The following is a 23,883-nucleotide window of genomic DNA, read 5'->3' as shown; positions in this document are numbered from 1 at the left end:
GATTAAACTTTGATGATACCCAGGGGGAAGGCTGAGGGGAGAACAGGATGTAGCAAACAATAAAACAATTGAGGAAGTGAGCAGTCGTACAAGCCTAATGTAGCAAATAAACGCATGGTAGCTGTGTTTTCATTTAGAAATAATGTAAAATGCAAAGAAAACTGTAAGCAAGCACAAATACAAGCAGTAAGTTAAGGCAGGCTGAAGTGTATTGAAGCTGTTTCAGTATTGTTTTGACACATGGAGGTAACGTACATACTGTATATGCACAAATGTTTCAGGCGTTGTAAGTTCTTCACAGATCAGTAACTATGACTTTAAAAAGACATCCAAACTTTACATGCTTTAGTGAAGCTGAGTTCCATTATCAGTCACATAAAGGATAAATACGGTTAACATTTTCAATCTGCCCTTTCATTTTAAACACTGAACCATCTAACTCCGTTATCTAACTCACATACAATCTTCGCCACTTTAAGACGTTCCTCTGTCATATCTGGCTGTGTGTGTTTGTTATGGTCTTCTTATCATTGATTGTTTCTGTTTAATATTATGTACTGAATGGAGATTTTATCTTATATGGGCAGAAGAGGGATTTATTATTTTACTTTTTTTTCTTTTACACATCATGCTACTTTTGATATTTCCTCCATTAACACAGGAAAAAAAGGAGTTCAAAACTTCTTTATTTTTTTTTCATAGTACACTGTGTTCCAAATTATTATGCAAGTTGCATTTTTGTGAATATTTTAAAAACTACGTCAACAGTCGTTTTCAAATTTGTTAGGAAGTCAGATAGTAAATATATTTCGTCAACTGTGTGGTAAAAATTATGCTTTTCAGCTGTAATTTTAAATAAATGCAGAATCTGCCAAAATGAGTGTGCCAAATTATTAAGCCTCATTATTATTTTCAATCAATACAACGTTTAAAATGGTGCCTAGTTTTTAATTTTCACAAGTTATATGTTCTTATCACCAACTTATGTACAGCACTGTAACTGTTGTCCTGTTGTGTCTGCATGCGTCTTCTTTAACATTTCCTTTTTGCTGTTTCCTGATTGTCTTGCTCGTTGTATTTTTATGTCCGTGGACACTTTCTCAAAGACTCTCGTATCATAGCTTTTAGCCATTTTAATCGTATTGTTATTTGTACTTTTCTTTTCTCCTCTTTTTTGTTTGTTTGTTTGTTTGTTTGTTTGTTTGTTTGTGTTTTGGTTTCTCCTCTACCTTCTTATTCTGATCTTATTGTACCCTATTTTTTATCTTTGTTTAATCTTGATCTTTTTAGGGAGCCTTTTTAACTTCTGGCAAGGGACTAGGGATGTAAACTAGCCTTTTTGCTAACTCTGGCATATTTACAGAAGTGTTAATTAATATGCATGGTCCTTTTAAATAATAAATAAATAAACTTGCATAATAATTTGGCACACTCATTTCTGCAGATTCTGCATTTATTTAAAAATACAGCCAACGTACTTTGAAAAGCATAATTTTAACACAGTTGAAGAAATATATTCACTATCGGACTTCTTGACAAATTTGAAAATGACTGTTGACATAGTTTTTAAGATATTCACAAAAATGCAACTTGCATAATAATTTGGAACACGGTGTATTCTAAGTGTTAGCTTTAGTTTTGCTGAGTTACTTATTCTAGAGTTAGAGAAGCTGCAGTAGCAAAGGTGACTAAAGTAGCTATCCAATAGAGAGAAGCTAATTTTGACTCTAATGAATGCAGTGTGACTCATTAAATAAAACATTTCTTGTGCAGTGAAGTTTTGGGGAAGCACTTTGTGAATCAGACTTTCTTTTTATCTCATTTTCACAGGTTTACATGTGCAAATGAGAATCCTTCTGATGCATCAGGCCCTTAGTCTTGTTGTGTAACAATAAGGGACGGAGAAGGGATCAGGTTTTTATTAATCCCCATCAAAAGAGAACAAATATGGCCAAAGACAGCTCTGGCTTCAGTATCTGGGAAAAGAAGGGGAAGATGAGGCTAACGTGGCGAACTGTCAAGTGCTGAGGCTGAGGAGCAAATGCTCTGTGTTACACTTACTGGATAGTTGAAACAAATACTATGAATTTATAATCAGTGCCTGTGGTTAAAAAGTGTAACTGTGAGATGTTGATGTTGGGTAGATTTTTTTTAAATAATAATTAATGAAGGAGTTAAAACAAACAGTAAAAATAATGACCTCAGTAGAAACATTATAGTTACAGCTTAAAAGGACGATGAAAAATGAACAAATGTGTAAATGCCACAAAGTATTATATCTGCTACTTGTCAACCCAGAGCCAGAGGTATGTATTGTTTGAGGCCCAACGTCACACTGGATCCACCAGAAATGTCTGTGATTTCTCACTTAAAAAAAACGCACATTGACCAATCGTTGCAGCTTTAGTTTCCACTGATGCAAAACATTAGAATAACAATAATCTACAACCAGAGCTCTTTCACACATTTTTTAAAACTCTGCCAACAGTCATAAAATACAGCTTATGTCTGGAATATAACATTTATTGGCAGATTTTATTTATCCTGAAAACCCATTAGAATGCTTCTTCTTTGACCAAATTTACAGTAGGAGTCAATTAAAGACAGGCCAGGAAATATTCAAGATTGTTCTTTGAAAGAGAGGGGGGTTATAACTTAAGAGGGAAATTAAGATTAAAGATGGTGAGTGTTAGGACCACAAGGAGAAGTTGTTGTATTTCAGTCTGTGGTGTAAAACTGTGGAACAGACTCAACATGGAGCTACAGCAATGCCATAACATAATTAAGTTCAAGAAGAAGTATAAAGAAATAATTTTCATGAGGTACAAGGACAAGTGTTGAGAGTCATGAGGGGTTTGCTTTTGATTGTAGGTTTAAGTATGAAGATAGGTTATGATGATTTGATGTGTGGGCGTGCACTAGTATAATGTCAGATAATAGTGAATAAAGGGGTAAGATTAGATACGTTTTAACTTCTTCCTACTCCTTTTTGCACATGTAAAGTAAAATGTTTCAGTGCTTGCTGATGGAACTGATTGATTTGGGTTTTTTTGTATAACTATTTCTTCTTTTTTACTTGTATGTTTCTTTTTTCTATTTTACTTTTAAAGTTTCCACATATTTTACTGTTACCTGTCTTTCTCAGTAACTCACATACTTTGTCAGAAACTAAATAGCTTCAATTGGTAACACTGCAGAGAACTGTTAAATCAATGAATACAGAGCCTAAACTAAAGATTAATGAGTTTTTTCCACACTGGACCTAAAGAAAGTAACTAGGTTTCTAAGAGCCAGTGACCACAAATCTTTTATTTTATTTCACACACTGCAAACAAAACCACAAGTTTTCCACACCGTCTCTGTGACCTCTGAGGTTTTGGTGCACAATGAGAACACCCAAAGAAACCAGAGCAAAGTGCAAACATGCAGAGATTGAGTCAAAAGTTATCAAGTCATGCTCGCTCTAAATTAAGACCTTTGGTTTTACATGAGGACTCAGCGGATTACAGTTCAGCTGTTAATGGATAACATCTTGTCATTAGTGTGGATAAAAAACAGTTTTAATTGTATCAGTTAAATCACAGCAGACTGTGGCTTGGAGGAGATTTTTAAGTAAAATCATCTTATAAATGATCGGAAAGACACAAGTTTATGATTCTCTTTAGTCCCACTGTACTACAAACTACTCTGAGTTTAAGCAAAAGCCACAAGTGCGAGGCACACATATGTACACGTTAGCTTAAAAAGCCACCAGCTGCTCCACATATGGTTCCAGTTGCAATGAAAAAAAGGGACAAAGAGAAAAAAATAAGAAAGAGGAAGTGATCGACATTTATTCTAACCTACAGTGTTAGGAGTGAGAAAATAAAACATGAAGAAGAAGCCAGAAGCCATGGGAGTGTGAGGGAAGGAGTAAACAGATGGAGGCTCCCAGAAGTTTAGGAACATGAAACTTATCTACTTTTCCATGAAAACTATCATCATAACTCTAAAAACACTGTATGTGGGTGTGTATTTGTGTAAATGTGAGTGTGTGAGTGTGTTATTACTTGTGATGGAGGTGAACGAGTGAGGGAAGCAGGAGGAGGGGAGACAGTGAGGCTCCCTCCGTCTCTGCGCTCTATAGTTAGTGTCACTTACAGCTCCACCCTGATATACACACAATGGCTCTATTCCTGGATACACTCTACCGTGTGTCTCAGTGTATTTGTGAATGTGTGCGTGCGTACGTGCGTCCGTGGGTGCGTGTGTGCGTGCGTGCATTCGTGCATGTGTGTGTGTGGAGGAGGGGGCTAATGGATAACATACTGTCTGCTTGGCAAGTGGGTTATTTTATAAATATATCTTCTGCAAGCTACTGCCTGAGATCATACTTACAGGGCTATCATTATCATGATAACCAGCATACATTACTACTATGGCTACCACTACTACTCATAGTTCAACAAACAGGGCTACATTGTTAACTACTCCTAGTACTACTTTTACTATAACTATTGCTATGGCTACATTTATAACACCTTTATTACCACTGCTACTATTAATAGTGATGCAGTAATACCTGAGGAATTAATATTAAACTATTGGGCTGGGTATTGGCAAGGACTAGGGATGCACGATATTGGGTTTTTTGCCGATATCAGATATGCCGATATTTTACAACTCATTTGGCCGATTACCGATACCGATATTTTTTTCCACAAACCTAATTGCAGAGATAATTAATTCTCTTCTGTATTGGAATAAGCGTACAGTATTATGGTGATGTAATATCAATTTCTTGTGCAAAACAAGAAAAATACTTGATACTTAAAACTGCATATTTATTTATGACAACTGCTTTCAAACAAAATTAATATAAAAACGTACATCCTACTTAAAACTTGGATGATGCTCTCCCTGAGACAATCATAACAATCCCCACAACAAGGGCAAATTTGGCCAATTTCACATTTGACATAGTAAGTAAACCTAACCTCTGTTCACAGGGAACATGTGAAAAGTGCAACTGTACAGCAATTAAACCCAAACTAAATAAAACGGTTTACTCTTTGACAGTAAATGTGCCTAAATTAGTCAGCTACATTTACCTTACAGACTGCTGCTTAAATTCAAATGTAACTTAAAACATGAGCCCAACCTGTGCAGCAGCCCATTATTTTATCGGTTCATTATATCGGTGGATATTGGCATGTTGGCCTATGTCCGATAGTTCCTTTTTAGGCTAATATTGGCCGATGCCGATAACGTGCCGATAATATCGTGCATCCCTAGCAAGGACCTCACAATACATTACAACTTGCTGTGCACTTCAATTAAAATAGTTTAAAGCTCCTGTGAGGTGTTTTAAGTTGGTCATGAAACAGACTGAAATTTAAACTGATGCCTTTTCATGACCAACAAAAGCCAACAAGATCACCAACAAGTAGACCGGCAGATTCTGCATGGTAATTTCTCATGCCTGTGAACCACTGCTACGTGGTAGGTGTCACACCAGACAACCAAAAGCATGTTAGAAAAGTATCTGGTTTTTTTTTTTACCTTTTCCACAGCACATCCTCACAGAGAGTAATACACTTGCCTGTTAAAAGAGGGGAGGATGAAAAACACTACTTTCATATGTACAGGTAAATATCAGTTAACAGATATCACTTTGTCCAGAGGGGGGCGCCAGCATCACCACAAACAGAGAGTTCCTGACAGGAGCTTTAATTTAAAATGTACTTGTAGAGGGTTGTCAAATCACCAAAGCTTAAACTCTGGTATGACACCAGTTAAAAAGCAAACAAAATTAGTTTCTAAATTAGCAACCTGTCCACAGCGCTGATACAGAGACTCTGAACACACCAAATCATTCAAAATACTGTAAACAGTAACTAAAGGTGTAATGAGGGTGTTCCAAAAAGGGTATAAAGCCTTTTTTAAACATGACAGCTCAAACCCCAGTTATAATCTTGAATAAGAGTGAGGTGATATCTTTCTGAGTATTTTTTTTAATTTTCTCATCATGTTGAATCCAAAGGGACTAAACAACTACGGGCGTTCTCTGTCCTGTGAATGTGAACGTTCTGTCTGTGTGATTGATGTGTAGGTGAAACGGAGGGCGGTGCAAACAGGGTTACTCTTAATAAGTGTGTTCTACTTTTTACTCTTTTACAGCTTTTACTATTGCCTCATAGTTCTACTCCTGCTACCTCATTAAAGCTACTTCTGTAATACGGTTGGATACAATTCAACCATTACTGCTGGTACTATAACTATGGCAACACTATAAATTCAACAACTGCTTCTGCAGCTTCTACCACACTAATCTTTTTCCAATGCTAATAGAACTACAAGTGCTGGTGCTACTACTGTAGCTCTAATACTAGTGCTAATGACACCAAAAGAACATCTATCACTGGCATTATTCTTACAATTATGATGACAATTATACTACTATCACTGCTTCTAAAACTAAAACTTCTGCTGCTACTGCTATTACTTCTTAAGTAGGGGTGTAACGATTCATCCACTACATCGATGTATCGATTTATATTCCTTACGATCCGACGACATCGATCTGTGCTCGGCAAGTTGGCCTTCTGGACGACATATATCGATCTAACATCGTTTTGAAATGTAATAAATTGTATCGATACTAGGAAATAACACATTAGATTTAAGCATGGCAGACTTTATATGGATGTGGTTTTTTTTGCACTTTTAATGATAAAGACATTAAACATTACTCAATTCAGACTGCCTGTCTTTGACGTCATCGCCACGTGCCAACAGACAACAAAACATGGCATGGCGGATGGCAGAGGAGAAGCCGGCGAGCCAGAAATTATGAAGCCACACACACTGGACACACACTGGACCGTAATGATTACGGTCCAGTGTGTGGAAACTCTTTGGCTTTTGCAAAGACGGAGATGTTCTAAAAAAGTCGCTTGCTGTTTGTAGTATATGTAAAGGTCAAGTAAAGTACCACGGCAACACCACAAATCTATCCAACCACCCACTAAGGCGCCATTGGATTTCACACGACTCTAGCCATCCAGGCACCTCTTGCAGCGTAAGGTAACATCAGCTCTGCAGAAGCCTCAGGCCTTGTTTGTTTATATCCATAATTAATTTATACTTGATTCCCTTACAAGAAACAACAGGAATCTAGGACTGTGCAGTATCAAGGTATTTATTTCACAGTCACACTGGTTGAATTTTGAGCTAAAAAGTTACTGAATTGATTTCAAGTCACTGAATCGTTTCCAATCATATCGTTCTAAATGAACCAATATAATCCTTTAATCTTATCAGCAATCACGAATCATGATACGCATCGAATAGTTGTTAAAAAGAATCGTTACACCCCTATTCTTAACTAGTGCCGAATTATTACACTACAACTGCCAATTCAGCTAACCTTATGGCTACTATTTTTACTGCTCATACAAGTCTTCTACTATGTTTATTATATTGCTTCCATCAGTTATTACACTCCTGAAACAACGTATACTTCCAACTTATTAAATATTACACTGCTAAAATTTCAGCAACTGCAACCACACTGCAAACTCACAAAAGATACTGCTGCTACTATTTCTATTATCAGATTTACACACAACCACAAACACAGAGACCACGGCCGCAGCATTACATGATCACTTATACATCCCACAACCTCAACTTCTACAGCTACAACTGTGTCTCTAAAATAACTAGTACCTTTGAAACTTCTACTAATTATAGATTGATGCTAAAACTAGTACCAGCAGTACTTTGGCTACTACAGCTTTAACTTGTAATTTTAAGCACTACATCATAAGCACTACTAAACTACTTTTTCTTCTGCTTGTAGTAATAATTGGACTGTTGTTAACACCAACACTTCTTATGCTACAACTACAACATTACATTTGTACATTAAATATCATTCTCATTAAAAAGGAACATGTCATTCCACAAATTCTTCTACTTTAACCCCCCCTCTATATTTATCCACTCCATTCACTTACTTACAACTCCATTTACCAAACAACATGTACTTACATGCACAGATGTATTTTATCTTGCGTGTACACATTTGCAGTCATCTTCATGTGTGTGTGTGTGTGTGTGTGTGTGTGTGAATGTGTGTGTGTGTATGTTTGACAAGACCGACATTTCTCCTGCCTACCTTGTCAGAGCTCAGACATCAAAGCATGATCAGACCTGCCCTCCTGCACACATGAATCCATATACACACACACACACACACACACAAACAGAACCCCCCCCACACACACACACACACACACTCTCCCTCTTCTTCTGAAAACTCAGGCGGTATCCTTTTCTTTGGGTTGTTTGATCAGCTATATTGACTTGCTGATTCGACCATAGAGTTCAGTCAGTGCAAAGACACAAACACACACACACAAGCACATTCCCACACACACAAGCACACACATTAGTTAGGCGATAACAGGATGAATGGAGGGGAAAATATGGAACAGAGGAGCTGCCAAAGACGTGAGCATCAGAGAGAGTGCAGAAAACACAGTATGGTGTCAGTACAGTCAGAATGCAGCTGAAATCTTATCACTGCAGTCTACAGGACACTGGATGGTTGTCGATTTGAACCCTCGTGTCAGGGGATCAAACTTTCACCTTCAGTAAAATAATCCTGAGAGTCACAGCTGAAATGGGAACAAACTTTACAACATCTTACTCAAAATACCTGCATGATTTGAAAGTATACAAACACACTAGAAGCACCTGTGACAGTCTGTGGGTAACGTTCATGCTCATCACAACTAGTCAGTATCTGTAAATACAGACAAAACTAGCCTGAACTTTAACAGACCCTATCTGATTTGCTCTTAAAAAGCTGATATTGATACATCCATACCCTGAGCGTAACTTTTACAAAGTAAAAGCCCAACAAAGAACAACTTTAAATTAAATCTAGCATGATTTGGAAAACAAAAAATCTAACAGAAACACACTGAACCAGTTTGGTTGTCCTATATCGTACCAGACAAACAACATGACAACATAACAAAGAGGTTTGAACTAAGCATCAACCAAACTTACAAGACTCCTAACAACCTGACATTGAGGGGACACAACAGCAAGTGGGTTGAAGCTGAGCAGGGAAGTTTGGTGACATACTGGATGGTTCAAATTAGTGAGATAAAAATGAATCATAAAGCCATTTTCAAACAGCAGGGGGCACTATATCTGCCTTAGACTTTTCTTATACAACTCTCACATCTGTAGCTGTACAGAGACATGGCAGCTGGTGAAGAATTTGCAGGTGAGGATGCACCGCCAGTGATTCCCAAACATAGACTATATTGAAATGAAAGTGTTCACTGACCATGAAGCCAAAAGATTTAGAGCTGCCTCTGCTGACTGGCTGCAGTATAGGTCACAAGCCCCGCCCTTTTATTGTTAACAGATGGAAAGAGGGTCAAACCAAAAAATTTAAAATATAGTCATTCTAAAGGCCGAATTCCACCAGGTCCGTGTCCGGTCCATCTCTGATCCGTCACGGCACCGGATCTGATAGGTTTCTATTCTAGTCAATGTATTAACTTCCACTGGATCCGCTCTGTTGTGTTCGGGCTGCGTCTCTGATCCGGCAGGTCGGAACGCAATGAACCAGATACGCAAGACTTCTATTTTTGCTGGATGCCGGAGCACGACGCATCTATTCAGCACAGAGCAGATGGAGCAGGACAGGAAGTCAGGCACCAAAACAAAATTAAAACATCTGGTTAACTTTCAGAATAAAACACTCTGTGTTATCACCAGATCGTATTTAACTTAACTATGACAACAAAATGTCATTTAGAGTGGAGCCAGGCCTGGAGTCATCAAGTCAGAGGTTTTCAGAGGCTGATGAAGACAACATGGACGAGAAGAGGAGGAGGAGAATCCTTGATTCAGTAATTACTGCGGGAAAACCTCGGTCACATGACTCCAGCTCTCCGGCGGTCCTGCTCCTTGTTGCGTTCCGAAAACGCAACCAGGTGGTGTTGACGGACGAGAGAGCACGGGGCCGGACCGCAGCAGGTCGGAGACATACGGGACACACATCTGGTGGAAGTCCCGTGTAATAAGTTTGTCTCATCCTGATTTATGTCCAAGTGTTCATTTTTCTGAGAAGTTTAGTTTTCGGTCATTTGATTCTAAAAAGATGATTGACTGACAGCTCTGTTGACAAATGAGGCTCCTGCAGCGTTTTGTACTAGATTAGCAGAGTCCAGAAGAACGTTATGAACACTAGCACAAGAGTCATTGAACTTCTCCATAGCCATAAGTTTCTGCTTCAGATCAACATATGAATCTGTTCTGCTCTGGACTCTTCAGTGTTTTATCTGTAAGTTTAATGTGTGTTTTGGTTTGTGGAAAGAATGTGATGTAGATTCCGTGGCTCAGTCAGTCAGGACGCTTCTTCACATGCCTTGGCTGCAGCAGCCCAACATGTCAGCGCCCGTGAAGGCAGCCTTTTGGCTTCAAAACTCACAATGTGACTCTGTCCATTCTATCAGTCAGTGCCTGCACACAAAGACAATACCTCTGATGGCCCGCACGAGAATATTTTCCAAATGTTTAGACACTTTTCTTCTTTATCCTTTCAAGATTGATTTCGGCAATAAATAAACTAGTGGATGGTCTCTCTTTAAGTGTAGTGTCTACAGCTGCTGGCAACATGGGTGTTTATGCCTCTTCTTTCACATACATATGCAATACTCTGATTTCAGGTGTAATACCTCAATAACAATGTGCAATATTGTAAATTATTCCATAAAATATCTTATTATTATATCCATCTACTACATCTGCACTCTGGCTTAGGCTAATTTAACTTATTTCATGTCTTTTAAAGTACTTCTTGACCTTTCTTTGTACAGATAGTATTTTTATTTTTATTTAGAATTTTTGGATTTGTGTTTAGGTTTATACATTTATTGTCCCTACTGTCTTGTTGTTAAGTACCAGTGTTCCATTTACCACGTCAAATTCCTTGCGTGTGTGAGCTCACTTGGCAATAAAGCTTCCTTAAATCTTGAATCTAGAATCTTCTGCAGGAGGCCTATTTTTCTTGTAAACAGTTTTTTTTTCAAGTTATATTTCTGGGCATTTAGCCTTTTTTGGATAGGACAGCTGAAGAGAGACAGGAAACGTGGGGAGTAAAGAGCAAGGGAAGGCATGCAGCAAACGGTCTAGGCCGGGAATTGAACCAGCAACCGCTGTGACGAGGACTATAGCCTATGTTTATAGGACACAGGCTTAAACTCCAAGGCATATGGCACTTTTCTTAAGTGTTCTTAAACTTGATATTCTAATTTAAGTACCTTTTGCGTCATTTCAAAATAAAAGCAGGTAGCCAAGTCATGAAAAATAAGAGTTCAATGAGGTAGTATCTTCTTTTGAGCGTTAACATAAACAATGTTATTAAAACAAGAAGGAAAAAGGAAAATGAAGGTATCAAGAGTTGAGTATATTGTTACATCCTTACCAATTGACCATGCGAGTGATGTGAATAGTGAGTTAAGTATTAATATTACCAATAGAATATAAGGCCAAGCATGCATTCTTTTAACAAATAGTTCCCTCTCAACTTCAACTTCCAGCTGAGTGGTGATAGCAAGTGTGGGATGGAGCCAGACTCACGAGGGGAAATGAAGACAGAATAATCAGGAAATGAAGAAAGCATTACATGTCTACAGAGACTCAATGCACAGACTTTTCAGCCCTGCAAACAGTCAACATGTACGGCAATCCCTGGTCTTAGGCACACTGCTGGTAAAAGAAAATGTCTCAAGTAACACATAAGAGCAGGAAAAAGCCACGGATGGATGCTGCTGAGAGGAGGAAAGTACTCTGACTAATGTTAGCTGTCAAACACACTCAAATAAAACAATTAATGCAGTACTTGTCTCCTCAGGCTGCTCTGTGTGTTTCTGAGCAGTAGCGTACATGTATGAGAGCGTAAATGTGAAGCATAGTGTTTCTGGTGAAAGAGTGCATGCATGTTTTAAAGTCTTTCAGGCTGGACGGGGGGGTTTTGTATAGGTGAATTATATGCAATCAATCATCGGCCACATTGTGGAGTATATAAGGCCGACGACAGCCCCTTAATTATAGTACTCACAGGAAGCAGCTGTTTGCGTTTCCTGCCAGGACGACCCACTCTGCGCTTGTTGCGGGGGCTCGCTGGCGTCCCCTCCTCTGGACTGTCCTGGTCTGCTCCATCTTCACTCTAGAACGTTATAGGAAAACCACATCAAACACTGAGAACCATCCATTACTGCGTGAAGTTATAATTGAAGTCAGCAGTGAGGCAGCATTAAAGAAACAATGCCTCAAGGACATGTGGTGGAGCAGCATTTCAAGTTAATGGCTGCAACAGAAGAAACGTGACTACAAAGCGAATTCACAGTTTTAAGAAAAGCTACGAGCTGATTTTTGAAAGCTAAATTTCACAAGTTTTATGATCTTTAAACTAGCAGACAAAAGCATCAAATTAAGACCAGTTTTATGAACAAATGCCTTCAAAAACAAAGATCTAAACAACAAGCCATGTTCTAATTGAACAAAGCTATTTAAGACTACTAAAGTTATTTCTATTCTTTATTTTTTGTCTTGTTTATTCTTTTTTTTTCGTTTTAATTTGCGCCTTTTTCCTGAATCTCAACATAACTCTAAATGGTTGAAACCTCAGGGACTTTCGAAGCTTACACGAGAGTTTGAAATATGTTTAAGAAATGAAATCAAGCTGTGTTCAGCAAAGCATAATTTACTACTTTTACACCTGCTTTGTGTTTATCTCAGCAGGGGTAGGTAGCACAAACTGAAGAGAAATTGATGATACCACATTTAAATCTTTCTCTGCTGTTAAAGATAGCATGATAGCTTCTTCGTGAGCCTTAGGACTGACGTCTTAAATGGAGGTTTGAAATTATATATTGTTCCTCTCAGCAGTTTGTTCCTCCGCTCACAGCAGACACGAAGTGTGACAGCAGTGCAGAGTTGTAGAACAGCAGTGGTGTAATTTTACTCTGATGATTAAAATAAAAATAGCATGCAGTGCCCATGTGTTGACGAGGTGAGTTCACTGGGTCAACGTAAAATCTGCCTCTAACCAGAGAGGGATCCAGACTGATGACAGCACAGTTCACACATAAACTCTACTTGTTGTTTTTTATTTAAGTCTTTACCTTTCATTCCGTATTTTTCTAACCTACAAGCTCCAGTTTTAAGCTCTTAATGTCATTGTTGTTCCAGCTCACTGGTTCACATTACTTTTTTTTTTAGACTTAAGGTCTTAAGTGGAAGAATTAAAGTTATACTGAACTGCTTAAACTAATTATAGTAGTTTCTTCCCTCTTTTGTACTTCTTGGACTTGAAGCCCTGTATTATGCAAATTAGGTTGCTAGAACTGCGACTCCACTGTCACTTTAAAAACAACAACTAATGGCTTGTAATTGACCTGATATCCTCCCGACACCCAAGGATTAAAGTTGACATGATAAGTGTGCATCAAACTGACCCCTCACTTTATCTGATGACAGCTGGCCGTGTTGCATGCTGGAGGGGCGGTTCAGCACTGTGACTGCTGGTCCAAATGATGAAACCAAGAGAAACGATATACGCACACAACAACAAGCCAATCATTTGGCACTTAAATTCTTATTTTGAACTGTGTGACATGGAGACACAAGGAGGACTACATGATCAATTACTTAATGTGAAACAATCGACTTGAAAGTAATCATCTTGAACTGTCCAAATTTCAGTTCCAATACAGAACAGATTTCTGGCATGTGGTGGTGAATATGAGGACATATCAGAGATGATTACAGCACTAAAACTATGGCTGATGTACTTTCTATGAGGTGAGTTATGCAATACAACATGATACTGATTTTAATCATATTTACAAACACATACTCTCCCTACTTTCCTAACATATATATATATTTATTTTTCTTTTCTTTTCAACATTGTTTTTAATATTAATCTCTTTAGTTGTTTGTAGATATTCTGTTCCACATTGATGCTTTATCTTTGTGTTGATTGTTTGCATTAGGAGGACCACTCGCCAAGTTTATCATTTGAGTTAAAGTTGTTTTTATCTTTTTATATTTTACACGTACCACAAGGAGAGACTCACAAGGATAGAAAATGTTTAGCATGAGTGCACCGACGACTTGATCTTTTTTGTCTTTTTGATGTTTTTGAAGTTCATTTTTAATGGCCTGCTTAAAGGCACTACCACAATACAGAGGGAGAAGCTACTGTCCATCACTCTAGTGTAGTGTAGTCTAGAATACGTGGGGGGGGCGGTACGGCTATAGGTAAATCTCATAAAAAATTGTCCAGCTCCTCGTGAAACAAGTCCCAATCGTCCTGAGTCCGTCACCTCGCCAAGCCCAATTTTTTGGCTCCTCCTGCAGATTAAATGTCACTAAAGTCAGTGGTAAGTTTTATTATTGAATATACCTGTTATAGCTTGGCTCTTGTTATTGAGCAGTTCTTTTATATGTGCAATATAATAAATAAATAAATAAATAAATAAATGAATATAACTGATAGCAGAAAGATGCACGTTCATAGAGACATACATGAAGAAGAAACTATCTAATGTTAAAGTTTCACACATTATATTACTAAGTGAAGTTAAGGATTGCTATTTAAACTGTAAAATATCTCATTAGTGTATTTTATATACTAGCTGTCATTCTGATTTAAAATGATGCCCTGGGGCTTAACAGTTATATTGCATGCACCATGTACAGAGGTTATAGGGTCCATGAAGCTGGATTCTGGGGCCCAGTTCCGATCCGCTGCTCTTTACTGCAAGTCATTCCCCACTCATTCTTCAAAGTTTCCTACTCTATCACGGTCCCATCGCTCCAAAAATAAAGGCCCCAAAATAAACTTCATAAAGCAAACACTTGGAGTTGACCTAAGACTTGTAGGGCTTGGAACTTTGTCCATTGTTCCCCTACCCAAAAAGAGAGTACAACAGAACTGGTGATTTAAGCTGGAGGAGATTTGGAAGTAGAGACCTCGTTCTCTGTTTCTTCATTTCAAAATGTATAATCGACAACTCACCGTCACATCAGAGTTCCCCCCTCCTCTATTGGCTACAAAATGGCTCAACTTTCACAAAAGTAATGCAACCACCTCTCCAATCATTTCAGCGTCCAACCAAACTTGAGTCCGGTCCTAACTCTCTCTCTTAACACCTGCTATGGCCAAGATTTGAGCTGCTTCTACTTTCAGGGCTGTGCAAAATGTTTGTTGGACCCAATGGAAAATGTAAAATAGCCAAATAAAATGATCAACACCTGCTGTATCTTCAGCTCAACACTCAAAACTTGAATGTGTGGAGCCTGTTTCACCAGCAGTGATTTTCATTACAAACATTACTCCGGCTGATATTCTTCATGTGCAGCTCTGCCTCGGGTCTAAATTAAATTCATGCCACTAATACAGGAAATAACAATTAGAGTCTTGTGTTGCCGAACAAGGAAGCTCTTAATGTACCCATTAGAAGGATATTTGTTTTGAATCTGAGTGTTACTCTACTTGTGGAAAGTTAAGGTTAAGATAACAGAGGCAAGCCAACCATGCAGGATTACAACATGTGGAGGCAATTCAGAAACTGTGAGCGTTAATGACTTTCTAAATATGTTTGTGTCTCATTTCCTTTCAGTCTGATTAAGACTTTAAGGTTATTATTAAACTTGACTAAGACACTGAACAGAGCTTTTAGGTTAAGTAGCCTTTTTTTCAACCCTCTAAACCCTAACATGTACTGGAGACTGCAGACCACAGCTGAGTGACATTTAAACAATATATCAAAATCAATACACATAATGAGGCAAAAGCAAACATGAAAATAAAAGACTGATGTAAAAGCAAACTTCTGCAAAAGATCAAACTCAGCTTGAAAACAAAAACTTTGACAACTAGTTTTGTCGATCTCAGAGATTAAATTTTGTTTATTGTCTTGTTTCTGTGTATTTAGTTGTGTAATGTAAATCTGTTCTCCTTAACTGAGTAAAAACAGTCGAAACCATCTGTAACTGCTACTTTTAATCTTTTAATGACACGAAAATTCTCACAGGAATATGTTAAATGACTACAAAGAAATATCAAATCAGCAAAATACAGTTTTGGTGAATGTCAATTAACGATACTAATATTAACTTCATACCCAGTCCCACTTTAGGTCCGGGATTACGAAACTGCGTATACTGGTTTAATGGTTTAAAACATTTACTTGAGAAATTGGCAGTTTAAGGGGGGACTCAGATTACCTTTTTTCAAGTTATAAAAATAGAAAAAATGTACTGATTCACAATGAGAATATTTTGTACCAATTCCACTAACTATTGTACATCATGTTTGGTTTTTAATTGCAGTGCCTCCTCCAGAGGAGAGAAGACCATGACCATCTAGTACTGGTTTCCGGTCTTCTCCCTTCTGTACAGAGATTTCTCAGATTATCAGATCTTCTGATAACATTGGACACTGTAGATGATGAAATCCCTTAAATTCTATGCAATTTTACGCTGACGAACATTATCCTACAATTGTCGACTATTTGCTCACGCAGTCTCTCACAAAGTGGAGACTCAGCTTCTCGTGAATGCCTTTTTTAGTACTAGGGAAGGGCAATGATTTTCGGATATTTGTTCACTTAGTAAAAATCAAAGAGTTACTTCGAATATTTTCCCATTTTAAACTAAAATCTTTCATCGTTTTACCGGTACCTGGTTGTAATACAGTGTTCCTGCCAGACGGTGGCTATAGAGTGTCTTAAAGATGTTTGCTAACCGCATTAAGTAACAGTAAAAGAAGAATGCTAACTGCATTAAATAGCAAAAGATGAAGAAAACATCAGTGACGGTCGCTGTGATTTTCACCGTTTCTGAATTTCACATTACTACACATGTATTTCCAGAGACTGAGCATGGCTGTAAAACGTAAACATACACACCACGCCACGTCAAAGAAACACTGACATAAAGATCAAGACAGACACAGTCAGTGCCCGCTACCAGCACCTCGTCCTGCTGCTGGTTACCACTGCGACCGTCACACAAATGGGCTGTTAATGGGACAGTTTTGTGTGTGTGTGTGTGTGTGTGTGTGTGTGTGTGTGTGTGTGTGTGTGTGTGTGTGTGTTGGGGGGGGGCGTTTGAATAATCGTCAAAAAGAAGCCAATGATTATCGAATAGTATTTTAAGTTGAAATGCGCATCCCTACTTTATACCCAGTCATATCACCAACCTGTTGGAAGTTAACCTAATTAGTTGGGAGACATTCCTAGGTGTGTTTCTATTTTAGCATTGTACAATTTTTTTTGTGTTTTTTTGTCTCTGTCCCAATTTTGTTTCAAATATGAGGCTGTCATCAAATTTAAAATGAGCAGATCATTTTCATAAAACTTTTTTTTTCAGTGTCAACATTTGATATGTTGTCTTTGCTCTGTGTTCAAGTACATATGGGGTTTGAATTATTTGCAAACCATCAACATTTGTTGTTTTTATTAACATTACTCTGTATCCCAACTTCGTTGGAATTAAGTTTGTATCTTATGCAACTTCATTTATTTTCTTTGTATCTTACATTTTTGGTCCATTTTAATGATTTACACACCGTCTTATTCTATTTGATCTTCTGGATGATCTTTAAGCCTTCTATTATTTAATGTATTTCTTCTCTGATATCATCGTCCTACTGTTTCTATCTTCAGTTTTTAATAATGCTACTTTTATCTCTATATGAAATAAATGTTGTGGCAGTATCTGAGGTTTAGTTACTTTATATCGCTTTGTGTTACTCTAACCATGCTCCATACTCTCAGCATTGAGACTAAGAAACAGTTTTTACCTTCTGTGATAAGTTGTGTAAAGTTTCTCCACTCCCACTGTACTGAGTCTCACAGTAACATCCGCTCCTTCTTTCTCACTATGATCAGTAATTGACCTGATTGTGTCCGCTGCCTGCTGTCAGCCTTGTGTTTCCATTATTGTCATCCTCCCTCTCTCCTCGGCTGGCCCTTATGTTGCAGTGACACAGGAGCGGTTGCTAAGGTGCTGAAACTGCTTAGCAACTGTCTCCCATCATGCTGACTAAACATTCTGATGTCACTTCCCTGACGATAAGCATAGCAACCGAAGAGAAAGGGTAATGGCCCAGAGCCTGTCTGCCTGGTGTGTCGTCCATATGGCCGTGTCACGATGCACACTTACAGGAACACACACGTTGAGTAAAACAAAAGTTCAGTTCAACCTCACAGATCAACAAAACTACTTTGTTTACATCTGATCTATGTGTACTCCACAAATATGAGCACTAGTCAAGAACAAAGGGAGATTTTCTCATTTGTCTCATTTGTGACTCTTACAGTGAGTCCTGCGTGAACTTAAATATTTCTTACAGATATTAGTTATGAAAAATGTCTCACCAGGAGGGTTCAGCCTCACAGTCTGAGTTCTTGAAATTGTCTTACAGGTGTCTCATCCCTAGATCTCATCTTAGAGAAAGTTGAGACTTGCTTGAACTATTAGAATATCAAAATATTTAATCATTACCCCATTTACATGATGTTATGTATGTGTATATATTTGGTTACCCTTTGTAATAATTGTGCCTTTTTCCCTTTAACTTGCTCACCTTACTAGGGATGGGAAATGATTTTAGAATATTCAAATATTCGTTCACTTTGTAAAAATTAAAGAGTTACTTCGAATATTTTCTCATTTTAAAAGTGCAATTTTTCACCGTTTTTACCGGTGCCTGGTTGTAATGCGGTATTCCCGCCACACGGTGGCTACAGAGCGTCTTAAAGCAAACAGTAAAAGAAGAATGCTAACTGCATTAAATACCAAAAGAAGAAGAAAACACCAGCGAGTCTTGGCGATTTTCTCCATTTCTTAATCTCACACTGCAACACATATTTATTACATATGAAAACATACATGCCACGCTGCGTGTATGTCGAATAGAAGCCAATGTTTATCGAATAGTAATTTGGCTTGAAATGCCCATCCCTACACCTCCCTTTAAGTTTCATTATTCACATGCACAGAAGCAGCAGCATGTCCCGCCTCCTACCTTTTTTCTCTACCTCTGTGTCTGATCTTTTGACAAAATTCTTAAGCAGTGTGTTTCTTAAAGAAGACCCAATAACAGTCTTGTTTTGTTCCACTTAATGCTATCTTATCACAACAGGTGATCTGCATGTGGATGAGGCTTGTTACTGAGTCTAGAATAGAATTTAAAGTCGTTCTTCTGACCTATAAAGCTCTTAAGAGTCAGGCACCATCGTATCTTAAAGAGCTCATAGTGACCTATTACCCCTCTAGGACACTACCAACATGCAGGCCGGCTCATCGTACCTGAAGTCTCTAAAAGTAGTATGGGAGGTCAAATCTTCAGTTATCAGGCTCCCCTTCTTTGGAATCATCTTCAGACACCCTCTCTATTTTTAAGAGTAGGCTTAAAACTTCCCTTTTTGATAAAGCTTATAGTTAGGGCTGGCTCAGGCTTGGACTAGCTCTTAGTTATGCTGCTATAGGCTTAGACTGCAGAGGGAACTGACATGCTAGGATCCTGTCTCTCACCTTTCTCTGCCTATCACTTATTTTAACTCCCCCAGTCCAATTAAAGTTACTAACCATAGACCTTTCTGGAGTCCCTGAGCTCCCTTGTCTCATAGGTTCCTCTTATTAGCTGCCGTAGACGTGCCAGACTCCAGCTGCTACGGACGTGCCAGACTAGATCAACTACAGAGAATGTGTGAGTCGTCACTTGCTACTAGCCAGTAGTGAGGGGAGATAATTAGCAAGTTTATTGATCCCAGAAAAATGTTAAAATATACCCAGGTGTCATCGAGGTGTAGGAAACACTGACAACAGTAAAAAAATCCAATACAAACAACTGAGCACAAAGCGGGGACGCTGCTCATCGTAAGTGAAGTTATCACTCTGCCCACCCTCTGGAAACATGACCAGAGGGCTGGCAAGAGAAAAGTCTGGATAGAGTCAGGGTGACAGATTTGGCAGTTTACGCTCACACATGCAGCCCACCTGGATGAAGCATGGATATTTCCAGGTGTGTAATGCATGTGTGAAAGGGGCTTTGCATAATAAGCACCGCTTTGCCACAGTGAGACTAAGAGCAATTAGTTCGTGGGAACTTTAAGTCAGTTTCACACATCAGCATCGAGTTAGGACAGTTGGTCAATTAGAAAACAAAAAGATGATGCTCTTTTTCAAAATCTAAATGATTGTTTTACCTACTTTTTAATCAGGGATGCCAACAAACGTATGGATCCTGCTTTTTATCAATGAGAAATTACTGATTGTTTTGGTTTTATACAAATGTGAGTTAAGTATCAAGGAGCTTTGAACAAGTGAGCAAATCATTTGATGATGTTGCCTTGAGCCCTGCCTCAGAAAGACATTGTAGAAAGCTTAGAAACCTTCAGCGGTGCCCTCCTTTCGGGTCTAATGAATGCAGAAGTGAAATATATCAGATGATGATAAGACATTGAAAATAAAATGGTAAGATCTTCTGAAGGAATCGTACGAGTCTCAAGAAATCCACTTGACTACAAATGAGACAAAAATGAGATGAAGATTTGATCTCTGAGTTATTGCCTAAATGTTTATCTCAATTCAAACTCATTCCTATCATAGAAGTCTCCTTTCTCTCTTCCTCCTGAGTGACCCGTGGGAGAAATGACTCAGACACTGAAGCGCTCGAAGAATGAGTCAAAATGAGATGTTCGATCAAGTCTCATGAGATCACAATAAGTAACAAACAAGCAAAAAAAGAAAAACTCCTATGGGTATCAATGGACACAAACACACACTGTCCAATCTGTCCATATATCTTTGGTCTATTTCTGTCTGAGGCAGGTTATTTTAGGCCACTGCAGTTACTAGGCAACCAGACTGCAAACCAGGCGGGCAGAGGAGGATCCCATCAGCAGCAGACAGCTTGTCCTCTTTCTCTCCTCCCAGTCCACACGTTTTCCTCCCTGTCTCTGTCTTTGTGGGCTCCTCTTCCGCCCTTCTCCTCTGCTATATTTACATGCTTCATGTTGAATCTGCTTCACAACCAATCATCAGCTGTTGAAGTTGACAACACTTGACCTCTGTTTTTCCAGATTTAGCCTCCTTAAGATTTCAACTCATCAGCAGTAGGGCTGCACAATAAATCACAGTTTCCTCGACATCCTAACTGAGCATTCAATGTAACAACACATGCAAACTGAAAGGCTTCCAAATAGGCTGAATTATTCGCAAGAAAAAGAAAATAATATTTTATGAAGACAATAAGTCGCTAAAACTCAGCATATGTAAATTATACTTTTAGTGGTACGAAGCTCAAGAAAGCAATGGGTTCATTTCAGAATAACTTGTGCCAGCCTAGTGTCAGAAAAACTGTTTGTATACATTTTTTTTAGAATTCGATACGATACGATACAGTATGATACAATACTTTACGCTACGAAACAATACCAGACAATACGATATTTTAACAATACAAATCTAAACAATACAGTATGACACAGTGTGATACTGTATGATACGATACACAACTATAAACTAAAACACGATACAATACTTTAACAAACGTTACAATACTTTAACAAACGTTACAATACTTTAACAAAACAATATGATATGATACGATACTTTAACAAAACGATATGATATGATACGATACAATACTTTAACAAACGTTACAATACTTTAACAAAACGATATGATACAATACGATACTTTAACAAAACGATATGATATGATACGATACTTTAACAAACGTTACAATACTTTAACAAAACGATATGATACGATACGATACTTTAACAAAACAATATGTTACAATACGATACTTTAGTAATACGATATTATATGATACAATACTTTAACAAAACGAAATAATACGAAACTTTAACAAAACGATGGATACGATACAATACTTTGACAAAACGATACGATACTTTAACTCAACGATATGATACAATACGATACTTTAACAATACAATATGATACGATACTTTAACAAAACGATATGATACAATACGATACTTTAGTAATACGATATTATATGATACAATACTTTAACAAAACAAAATAATACGAAACTTTAACAAAACGATCAATACCATACAATACTTTAACAAAACGATACGATACTTTAACTCAACGATATGATACGATACGATACTTTAACAATACGATATGATATGATACGATACAATAATTTAACAATAGGATACGATACGATACTTTAACAAAACGATACGATACAATACGATACTTTAACAATACGATATGATATGATACGATACTTTAACAATATGATATGCTACGATACGATATTATGTGATACAATACTTTAACGAAACGATATGATACGATACGATACGATACAATACTTGAACAAAACAATACAATACGATACTTTAACAATATGATATGCTACGATGCTTTAACAAAACTATATGATACGATACCATACAAAATTTTAACAATACGATACGATACGATACTTTAACAATACGATACGATACGATACGATACTTTAACAAAACGATACAATATAATACTTTAACAAAGCTATATGATATGATACGATACTTTAACAAAACGATACGATACGATATGATACTTTAACGATGCGATTCTAAACAATACCATAAGGTATGACACTGTTTAACACTGTTTTATACGATACACAACTATACACATACCATACGATACATAACTTTAACATTACAATATGATACGAAACAATATAATATGATACTTTAACAACACAATTCTAAACGATATGATACGGTATGAAACAGTATAATACCTTATGATACGACACACAACTATCCACAATACCAAACAATAAATTACCATAACAATACTATATGATATGAAACAACACGATGAGATACTTCTACAATACAATACGATACACCACTATATCCACGTTAGTATTAATAAATTCTAAAAGATAAATCAATGAATAAAAACAATCAACAGTCTACCTGTGCACAAATCAGCACATGCCAGTGACAACAGCAAATACTACACACTACCCATACTGTACAGCAGTATTTTTAATTCTTGTATGAGTTGGCTCCACCCACAGATCTGTTGTCACTGACATGTCTGAGTGCTGCTGCTGCTCTAGAGTTTATTTTGTTTTGTTTTTGTTTTTGTAACCTAGCAGGCTGTAAAACTGAACTGCTCTCTGGGGATAAGTAAAGTTGTCTGAATCTGAACCTGTATCCAAACAAAGAGATGGAATAAACAAATGGTCCACACAAATACAGAGTTAGTTTTACAGATCACTCAACAATATTTTTACCATCCCCAAACAGATGTGTAGTTTGATGTATATATGCTGTGTACAATTGTACTTGTCACACAGTGATTGTCATGTTTAATTCTTAACAGTTAGTCGGGGATGTTCTTGCACATTTCATGCTGTGCGTGAACATAACATAGTTTTTCAAAGTTAAATTGTCAAGGAGTGTGATGTCTCGCATCCTTACTGTCTCTGCTGAGTGTGGCATATGCAAAACAGCAAGCCGGAAGAGACAAAATATAGCAACATATAACTTCCAGAGCCCAGGAGCAGTTCATTCTCAACGCTGCAGAGAAAGAACTCACAGCAAAATCTGCAAAGCAGACCTTTCATATGATGGGAGCAAGCTGCAACCTCCTGTCTTAAAATATGAGTCCAATGTGGAAGTGCTAAAAACTACAGTTCATCGAGGATCCACTTGAGGCTGGCTCCGGAAGTACCGGAAACCACATACACACCAATTCAAAAAAGACGATCTTCACAGCAGAAATAAACATGTTTACAGC

At 37.7% G+C, this 23,883-nt stretch overlaps 1 protein-coding gene across 9 annotated transcripts in view; it reads right to left on the bottom strand.

Moving 5' to 3' along the window:
• LOC117823967 (DNA (cytosine-5)-methyltransferase 3A-like) overlaps positions 1-23,883 on the bottom strand; it is an 86,183-nt gene that overhangs the window by 47,576 nt on the left and 14,724 nt on the right. For 8 of the 9 annotated variants that reach the window (XM_034699271.1, XM_034699273.1, XM_034699266.1 and 5 more), the window contains exon 3: positions 12,131-12,238. In XM_034699271.1, coding sequence (XP_034555162.1) covers positions 12,131-12,238 — 108 coding nt within the window. Of the gene's footprint in view, positions 1-12,130; positions 12,239-17,887; positions 18,063-23,883 lie in introns of those variants that run through there. The other variant, XM_034699269.1, reaches the window with a different exon arrangement.

The sequence above is a fragment of the Notolabrus celidotus genome, chromosome 13 (genome assembly GCF_009762535.1).
Source record: "Notolabrus celidotus isolate fNotCel1 chromosome 13, fNotCel1.pri, whole genome shotgun sequence".
Lineage (NCBI taxonomy): Eukaryota > Metazoa > Chordata > Actinopteri > Labriformes > Labridae > Notolabrus > Notolabrus celidotus.
Note: the sequence above shows the minus strand (reverse complement) of the source record. Positions and strands in the feature narration are given on the sequence as shown.